Source organism: Chaetura pelagica, unplaced genomic scaffold (assembly GCF_000747805.2).
Source record: "Chaetura pelagica isolate M959 unplaced genomic scaffold, ChaPel_1.0 scaffold585, whole genome shotgun sequence".
Lineage (NCBI taxonomy): Eukaryota > Metazoa > Chordata > Aves > Apodiformes > Apodidae > Chaetura > Chaetura pelagica.
This window is the reverse complement of record NW_009953404.1, coordinates 1081338-1090878: the sequence shown is the minus strand read 5'-3', so window position 1 is coordinate 1090878 and position 9541 is coordinate 1081338. Positions and strand designations below refer to the sequence as shown.

At 50.2% G+C, this 9541-nt stretch overlaps 1 protein-coding gene across 2 annotated transcripts in view; it reads right to left on the bottom strand.

The window, feature by feature from the left end:
* Nucleotides 1–519: 519 nt before the first annotated feature.
* The window catches only part of ALDH2 (aldehyde dehydrogenase 2 family (mitochondrial)), a 12150-nt gene continuing 3128 nt past the window's right edge, over nucleotides 520–9541 (bottom strand). Inside the window, exons 2-13 of one of the 2 annotated variants that reach the window (XM_009998428.1) lie at nucleotides 8665–8757; nucleotides 7208–7348; nucleotides 6872–6951; nucleotides 5841–5952; nucleotides 4928–5056; nucleotides 4374–4487; nucleotides 3895–3997; nucleotides 3026–3210; nucleotides 2513–2677; nucleotides 2089–2246; nucleotides 1170–1284; nucleotides 520–754 (exon numbers count right to left, since the gene is read on the bottom strand). In XM_009998428.1, the coding sequence (XP_009996730.1) occupies nucleotides 722–754; nucleotides 1170–1284; nucleotides 2089–2246; nucleotides 2513–2677; nucleotides 3026–3210; nucleotides 3895–3997; nucleotides 4374–4487; nucleotides 4928–5056; nucleotides 5841–5952; nucleotides 6872–6951; nucleotides 7208–7282 (1269 nt within the window). In that variant the 5' untranslated portion in view covers nucleotides 7283–7348; nucleotides 8665–8757 and the 3' untranslated portion in view covers nucleotides 520–721. Of the gene's footprint in view, nucleotides 755–1169; nucleotides 1285–2088; nucleotides 2247–2512; nucleotides 2678–3025; nucleotides 3211–3894; nucleotides 3998–4373; nucleotides 4488–4927; nucleotides 5057–5840; nucleotides 5953–6871; nucleotides 6952–7207; nucleotides 7349–8660; nucleotides 8758–9541 lie in introns of those variants that run through there. The other variant, XM_009998429.1, reaches the window with a different exon arrangement.

Genomic DNA, 9541 nt, shown 5'->3' with positions numbered 1-9541 from the left:
GGGAGGCGCGAAGCGAGATCTCGCGAGAGGTGCGGGGCGCGCGCGGCCGCCCGTCACCTGAGGGGAGCGGGGCGGGACCCCCGGGCCGGACCCTCCGCGCTGGTCGCTCCCTCAGGGGCTGGCGGGGGGCCCTGCAGCCCTTCCAGCGCCTCAAAACACCTTAACAAAACACAGCCCGAGCCGCAGATACCTGAACAACAACTGCCTCGGGTGCCCGGAGGCGCTGAGGAAAACACGGACGCGCTCGCGCACCTCAGGCCCGCAGGCACGAACCGCCCCAGCCACGGCGACAGGATGGAAATCACGTTTATTGGGAGGAGATACAAAGACAGCAAACTTTTACCAAGGAGCTGCTCGGCTGCTGATGCCTGCGCACAGGGGTGTGTGTGAGGTGTGCAGACCTAGCTGCACAAGCCAACAAAAGCGTTGCTATAAGCATCTAAGTGCTTTTTTGAGGAAAAAAAAGCACATATTCATCAGATACAGATGCGTAGAGTACGCCCGTGTGATGCGTTAGTACTCAATTGGCTGTATTTGGCGTTTTAAAAAAGATAAAGCCAAATCAAGCTTTCTAACAAAAGCTCCTTCAGGCACCTTCTAAATAAACATTTCTTGGCGCAGAGTTACATGTTTTCCACCTAAGGTTTTGACGTGTTAAGAAGAGGTTTCCTCTCACAAAGCTGCGTAGGGGCTTCCAAACATGCAGACAGGCTGCCGTCCCTTAGGAGTTCTTCTGTGGAATTTTGACTGCCACCTAGGAAAAAAACAAAAGTCACAAGTTATTTTCCTAGAGACAGGGCACAGTTATGGTCACTTGAAGGCAGGGGGCCAGCAGCATCCTGCAGAAGAGGATGAGGAGAGGCCAGAATAACCCAGTCAGCCGTCACTGACTGGGATCACCTTGGACTGGGGACCTATCTGGAAGGCTTGAGGAGAGGGAGAAGCTCAAAGGCTGAGTCTCAGCATCTCTCCAGAGATGCTCTTTGAGTGGTGTGAGCTGGCACCTTGTTTCTTCTCACCCAGAGCTCCTGCACCTGCTCTCCACAAAATAAACTCACAGAGAAGTCCCCACACTCGTGTTCTTTACAGTGAGAAACAGCTACATGGCACAAATATCGTGTAGAGCTACAGCAGAGGGTTGGGAAGACCTTGGATACAAGGATACTCACATTTTTCACCTCTACATAGGCTTCCAGACCGTATTCTCCCAGCTCCCGCCCAATCCCAGAAGCTTTGTAGCCACCAAATGGGGCTTGTGCACCAAACACATTGTAGCAGTTCACCCTGAAATGGAAACCAAGAGTGAAGCACCTGCAGTTTCAGAACCACACACACAAAGAGCCCTCTCACAGCCAATGGACACATCTGCTGCTTACAACAGAGAGATGGCTGAATTCCTTGAATTCCCAGGCAGGATTTCTACATCTGTCAGTTCTCTCAGCCAACAGAATTAATCACGACTGGGACTTTCTCCTCATCAACCAGGAAACAGAACATCACGACATCAATTCACGACTCTCATTACTACAGGACCAAGCGTCCAGGCTGCCACCCACAACTCTTTCAGAGGACAGACACCAGAAACACCTACTTGTTCACTCAGTACCATTAGGGAAAAGAAAATAAAAATAATCAGATACTGGCTCTCCAATATCTCTCGTGCTAGAACAGTAAACTGGTGTTGAAGCCCTGACTTTGGCGGAGTTTTCAGCATGGCCTCAGAACCCAGAGGAACATCAGCAGCAGCCAAGGCTGTTCAGAAGTGCTGAGGGATTTGATGGCTGCTGGCACTCACAGCCCTGCAGCAGTTCCTGTCACTGCCAGCTGCAGTGCTGGATTTCTCCCCCATCCCATCCACTAGCATTCTCCCCCATCCCCATTCCCACAGAGGGAATCACAGAAGCTCAATATGCCTAAATTTGACCAACATTTAGTGTTACAACTGAAGGTCTGATGCTACATCCAGCAAAATGCACTTAACGTTGGATGCAAAGCAGAGACAGGCTATTAAGCAGCAAGTTTAGTGAGACATGGCAGCACCCAAGGAAGCTTCCAGCAGTTGAGGGAGAAGCAAGTGTCAAGGCTCACCAAACTGTTCCAGCACGCAGGCTCTGTGACACATAGTGTGCTTTGTCAAGATCCTTGGTGAAGACCGCGGCTGCCAGGCCGTACTTGGAGCAATTTGCTCTCTCAATGACTTCCTCAATTGTTTTGAATTTCAGAATCTGCATGACTGGGCCAAATATCTGCAAAATCCAAACAGAGCATGTGAAAATCCCTGTGAATTCATCACAAGGGGGGCTGTGGTTGATGCTGGGTTTATGTGTCTATGGCAGCACAGAGGTCACCAAATTCCCAGAATCACTTCCCGTATTTCAAAGCACCCAGGGTGCAATCAGGGGGGCAGTTTAATGAGGCAACTCCCCATGAAGCATTGAGCTTCACAGTTTTGCATCAGAGGGGACAGAATGACAAAGAAGTGAGATGGACAGAAAGGGGCTGCAGGTCTCACCTCCTCCCTGGCAATGGTCATGCTGTCCTGCACATCCCCAAAGACAGTTGGCTGGATGAAGTAGCCTCTGTCTGCAGCGGGGTTGCCACCACACATCAGCTTGGCTCCTTCTCGCTTCCCAGTGCTAATGTAACCCAGGATCTTCTTAAACTGCTCCTCATCAACCTAGGAGCCATAAGGACAGACAGATCAGCTTCTCCTCCACTGGGGGTGAAAAGGGATTCAGCCACACTCTGCTGTGCACACCATGGTGCTCTGCCAGTTCCTCATTTCAACAGCCTGCCAAACTGGCTTCGAGGGAGATGATAATTTTTAAATGCCAGCATCAAGGGGAGGTTTTGGAATAATCAGAATGGTTAATTAACTTCTCCCTCCTGTACAAGCAAGGAGGCACTGGGCCTCTCCAAAGGAGATTAATCAAGGGAGAAAAGTGCACCTTTCATTCTAATCTACAGTGACTCAAGGTTGGAATTATTTCAGGAGGTGGCACTCCAGGACATTTCCTGCTCTTACCTGAGGCCCCTGTTCAGTTTTAAAGTCAAACGGGTTTCCAACCACCCTGGACTTTGCCTTCTCCACACTCCTCTCCACAAACTCCTGATAAATATCTTCCTGCACGTACGTCCGGGAGCCAGCACAGCAGCACTGCCCTTGGTTGAAGAAGAGGGCGAGATGGGCTTGATCCACAGCCCAGCCCACTGAGATTGGGGAGAAGAGACAAACAGGACAATCAGAGTCGGTAAGTGACTCCTTTTGAACAATTATCATGCAATTATCAGTGACACAAGGTCCTTCTGACAGGCATTGTCCACACTTCAGAAGTTACATACAGATTTAATCAGCATGAGGGTCTATGAAAACATACTAGAGAAAAAACAAAAACAAACATCTAATCTGAGGCAGATTACAGTTCTCATTTGAAATTACTAGGTATTGAGGACACATTATTTTAGATCTAGAAGCATTTCCCTCCTTCCTGCCATATAAAAGCTGGTGTGTTTGCCTCATCAAGGCCAAAAATGAGCCTATATGCGAGAGACAAGAGAACCAGATCTTCCTAAAACCTAGAGAGTGGTGTGCACGGAGACAAAGAAATGGCAACACAAAGAGGACTGAGGCTGAAGGAATATACTGGAACAATTCTCATCTCTGTTGATAATTGAACTTCTCCACAGCACTGGGAAAGATCGTGGGAGTGGAGAAGTGCTGATAACCAACCCGACAGTGACAGCAGGAGACACAGAGCCTCTCCCGAGCAAAGCAACCAGGAGCTGTTGCAGCTGGGGGCTCACACCCCACGGGAGGGTTCCTGCCCCTCCAGCTCTGCCCACAGGGACCCAGGGGGAAGGTACAGGTCAGATATTACACCAGCAGGTCCTTACTGTCAGCATCAGACATGATAATATTGGGACTCTTTCCTCCCAGCTCCAGTGTCACCCTCTTCAGGTTACTCTCTGCTGCAGCCTTCTGGATCAGATGCCCAACCTGCCTCGGGAGAAGAACAGGAATTAGGAATTAACTCCCACACACAGCACCATCTGGTAGGGACACTGCTGCTTTCAGACCTCAGTCAGCAGCTTAATAATAATCCCTTCATTGTCAGGGCTTTAAGTGAACAACTGAACTCTGACCAGAGCTTCACCAATGCAGTAAGAAGGAGCTCAAAGGAAGCAACAGGTTACTCTAAAGAAGGCACCTAAAAAGTTCTTACGTAAAAACAAATGTTACACCCTGAGTTCAGCCGTGGGTTTAAAAAAAAACAAGTGTAAAGGCAAAGCACCCCCAGTGGTGGGTACAGAAAAGGTATTCCAGCAGTGAGGCACTCTGTACCCACAGAGAAAGGTTAGGGTACCCCCCTCACCTCCGTGGAGCCGGTGAAGGCCACTTTATCGATGTCCATGTGGGAGGAGATGGCAGCCCCTGCTGTGGGCCCGTAGCCAGGGACGATGTTCACTACGCCTGGTGGGAATCCAGCCTGGTGGGTCCCAGCAGGAGAGAGCAACGTTATTCTTTTTACAGATCAAGGATTTCACCTTCTCTCACCTGTTAGTAGCACTTCAGTAGCACTCCCTATTTTCCTTTAATTTCCCAAGTCTTTAGTTTCAATGTTCAGTTGGCAAGAACCAGGACAACTCCTCTCCCCACCCACATCCTGAGCATAGCTTGGAGATCTGTATATCAGCTTTCTAAGTTTGCTGTTTAATTGAACCTCAAAGAGTCCTTCCCTAATCAAGATTTACATCCTCTGCATACACATTGAAAAGGGTTTTTTTGCTAAATCAAACACTAAGATAGCCAAGACAATCCAGGCTTTCCTGGGGTCAGACAGCCCTTCTCTGTTCCTGTCACATGCCCCTTGCAGCTCACGTCCCCAGCAGCCACAGTGGCTGGAAACCCACCAGCCTGCTGGCTCACCTCTTTAATCAGGTTAGCCACGTAGAGAGCAGTCAGGGGGGTCTGCTCTGCTGCCTTCATCACAACCACGTTCCCAGTAGCCAGGGCAGGCCCCAGTTTCCATGCTTGCATCAATAGAGGGAAGTTCCACTGAAAAAGAAGGAGGTGTTTGCTGTTGTGAACTTGAAAGCACCTCTGGAAGCAGTTTGTCATCCCTCCCCTTTGGCTCCTTTTCAAGCCCTGCCTTCTGCTTGCCCAGGAAAACTGTACTCTGAGATTTCACTGTACAACCCCAACTGTTTAAGAATTCATCTTTACTGTCAGTTTAGCTGTGAAAAGCTCTTTTGAGGTGTTTTGAAAGTTTTGAAAGTGTGATGACAGAGCAGTGTGCCCAGGCTGGTGAGGCAATTACATCCAGTCCTTGCTCAATTCAAGTATGAAAACCATACAAACACAGTAAGCAACAACCAGGACCTGGCTCGTCCTGTAACAGGTAACCCTGTCCAGGGACCGTGGTGTAAATGTGGCTTTGTTGTTCACAAACCACCTTGCCAGCAGCTTCAGAAACAGGATCAGGTACCTCAGGCTGCACTGTGCACACTATCCTCATCACACAGAATTCTGGGTTTAATGTTAGGCAATAGCTTAAACTTAATTGTGGTCCTGAGCCAGATAACTCCATAAAGGGATTTTAGGGGGTTTATTTTATTTCTTTTCCCAGCAGACACAAAGTAAATGTTACTCGGAGCCCATGAAATCAGCAGGTAGTTGCGAGTGCAAAGTAAGAGCCCTCCCAGCTGGCACAAGCATAACTTCCTTCACCACTGGAGGAAGCAGTGGTTAGGAACAGATGGTAACTTGCATTTTAAGCAATTCTTCATGTCAACACTGAATCCTTGAAATGCTTCAGGAACTACTGATACATTTTACTCACTGGAATGATCTGTCCACAAACTCCCACTGGCTCATGTCTTGTGTAACAGAAGTAGTCTCCATCTAACGGGATAGTTTTGCCATGGAATTTATCTGACCAGCCTGCATAGTATCTAGGAACAATACAGTTTTGGTCACTGAATTTAAAACAACAACTCTCTTGTCAACAGAAAATAAGAAAGACTTTCTTCAGTTATTTGCTTTCCTCCTTCAGTCTCTCCATAAAACCCATGCCAGTATCAGTATTTCCCAAAATGGTGATTTTAAGAATGGACAGTAAACACAAACATTTGTCTCTCCTTAACGAAACCAAGAGCTCAGATCCAGCCCTGTCACCCACAACACTTGACTCAGAGGTGTCTGGTCTCTTCAGGAGCAGAGGTTCAGCCACCCCAGGCCAGCTAAGCTGTCACTGCAGCTTCCATGCCTACCTGAGACATTTGACTACCATGTCCAGGTCCACCAGGTAGGCGATGGAGTAGGGTTTGCCATTATCCAGAGTCTCGAGTGCCTACAAAAGACCATGAGGTTGCCTGAAGAGCAAGGTGGGCAAAATCATACATACAGAGTTGATTTTCAGTCTGCGATTCGGGTTACTTCTGCATGTCAGCCTTTCAGCTTCCCAAAACTACTTCTTTTCAGCTCTCTCTCACAGTTTTAGATGTGAATAAAATCCCCATCACACCTGATGGCCACAAACCACCGTTTCTGCCCCCCTCTCCCCAGCTAGAGGGATGGCAGCAGAGCACTCAACCACAGAGTGATACCCACCGCCAGGTAGGCCCGGTCCCTCTCAATCAGGTCAGCAAGACGGTTCTCTCCATAAAACCCATGCCAGTATCAGTATTTCCCAAAATGGTGATTTTAAGAATGGACAGTAAACACAAACATTTGTCTCTCCTTAACGAAACCAAGAGCTCAGATCCAGCCCTGTCACCCACAACACTTGACTCAGAGGCATCTGGTCTCTTCAGGAGCAGAGGTTCAGCCACCCCAGGCCAGCTAAGCTGTCACTGCAGCTTCCATGCCTACCTGAGACATTTGACTACCATGTCCAGGTCCACCAGGTAGGCGATGGAGTAGGGTTTGCCATTATCCAGAGTCTCGAGTGCCTACAAAAGACCATGAGGTTGCCTGAAGAGCAAGGTGGGCAAAATCATACATACAGAGTTGATTTTCAGTCTGCGATTCGGGTTACTTCTGCATGTCAGCCTTTCAGCTTCCCAAAACTACTTCTTTTCAGCTCTCTCTCACAGTTTTAGATGTGAATAAAACATCACACCTGATGGCCACAAACCACCGTTTCTGCCCCCCTCTCCCCAGCTAGAGGGATGGCAGCAGAGCACTCAACCACAGAGTGATACCCACCGCCAGGTAGGCCCGGTCCCTCTCAATCAGGTCAGCAAGACGGGTCAGCAGCTTCCCCCGATGAGAAGCATCCATCCTCCTCCAGGGCCAGCCCAGCTGGAAAGCTGCCTTGGCTGCCTGAACGGCCTTGTCCACATCTGCCTGCAGAGGAGTCCAGACAAGAGCGTGAGAAAGCAGTCACCAGCCCCCACTCGCTCTCTCAAAATAAAGCTGGAGCCTTCACTGGTCTCCAGGAGAAAATAAGTGACTGCTAGTGCTGCTCTTCTGGGGAAAAGAACTTGCAGCCTCAACAGCTGCCTCACCAAGACACTCAGTTCCCAGGCAGGGATCACATGGGCTGTGGCCCCTGGGCCACTGGCCCCACGAGCACCAACCCGGGCAGTGCTGCAGAGCAGCACAGCCCCAGCACACGCTGGACTGGCTGCAGCTTCCTCACCCTGTCTGCATCTGTGGGGAGGAAGGAGGAGAAGAGGCAGTGGAACAGATGGGTGCAGCCACCATCTCCACCTGCACTTACACCCTCTGTTATTTCAGCCACGCAGAGTGCAAATATTGTCAAGTTATTCCTGCAGTGTCACCTGCTGGGTTAATATTTCTGTCCTAGAACAAGGCATGGATAAAGCTCCAGAGGTGTGGTTTTGACACTATGTCAGCATTTCATTTTGCCAGCACAGTCTAAAGGAGTTTTTTATCCTGATCAAATATATCTAATCCATCATGTTGTCCTGCCGGGCGTTACCTGGTTTCTACTTGGTTCTGTTCTGGCTTGCTGTGAAACTCTGGCCAGGACAAGCCAGTCTACCACGAATGAGCAAACAACAAAGGGTTCCCCTCACTCACCCCTCCCTTGGGGAATACAAACAAGTTTCCAGACAGTAGGAAGAACCCAAAATTGCTGGGAAATACCACCTGAGCTCGGCCACAGACTCCCAGGAGGGCCTTGCATAACGCATGGGATAATTACATGACTCTATTTCCCCCCACCTCTGTCTCTTTTAATTTCCTAGGGCTGGGGATGATCTCCCACTGCATGTGTACAGCAGAGAGGGGCTGTTCAGGTGAATCCTGACCTTGTGACTCCTCTGCCACCGTGTGTCACACCACCAGCACAGCACCCATGGGACCACAGAGGTGTCTATCCTCATCTCTGCCTGCCCCAGCACCCTCCACCCACAACTGCTCCCCAGCCTCCCAACTCAGGCTCCACAGCACACCATTTCTATTCCCCTCCACCCTGCCCTTTCCAGTCCCAGCTTGTCACTGGTGAGAGGCAAAGCCAGAGGGGTTTTGTGGAAAGCAGCAGGCTGGGAAGAACCCAAGCAGTGCTGAAGTATTTGTGAGGGTCAGACACGGCTGCAGACACAGCCCCTGGCAGAGCTGCCTGGGTGTCTCCCCCTGCAATCTTTGTGTACCTGCCCGGAGGGGAAACCAACTGGTCTCACCAGAAGGACACCTACCTTATCACCTTCAGCGACCTGACAGATAACTTCTCCTGTTGCCGGGTTGATAGTTTCACTGACTGCATCATGCCATTCGTTATTGATGAAAATCTGCAGGGAAAGCAGCAAAGCAGTGCTGAGCCTGAGAGCCAGCCCTGGGTGGAGGTGTGAGGAGATTCAGTTTGATGACGTTTTATCAGGCTGTTTAATTCAGAGGCTCAACTTGTGCGGGCTCCAAAACGGCACCAATGTTAAGGAGGTAATTTAGTCTCAAAGTACACAACAAAAGGCACAGCCTCAAGTCAAGATAAAGAATTCACATATCAGCAAACAGCACGTGAACTGGAAGCAGTTCCCCTCTCCGTAGGTCCCTGGGAGACCTGGAATCCTGGCTGGAGCTGTGCAGGGACACAGTGGCAGCCCTGGGAGACTGCCAGTGGGAAAACGCTTCTGGCATGGACAATACAGAGACTGAACAGTGTGAAAACGCTGCAGACATGGATGATAAAGTTGATTTTGTACAAAGCACTAGAGCTTTTGCAGCTTTTCCCCGATCAGCTGATTTTAGGTTCCCCATGTACCGTTCTGAAACAGAACCAGATGCCAACTGCAGCTTTTCACCAACTCTTTCTTTCTCAGCGAGGGGGAATTTGTTTGATCAGGTCCATGGCTAGAGGGTCTGGTGCCCGCCGGGCCCTTCCCCGTGCCAGGGCCGCTGGGAGGGAGCGCTGGGTGCCCCGGGACAGGATCCCCAGCACCCGCACAGGATCGCGCCGTGTTGCCCCAGGGCTGCGAGGGTCTGATCTCTGCAGGCAACCAGCACCGAGCCAGGCACCTTCACACCCTCTCTCACACTCTTCTCCCGGGATCGCCTGCAGCCCCGGCAGCCGAGGCC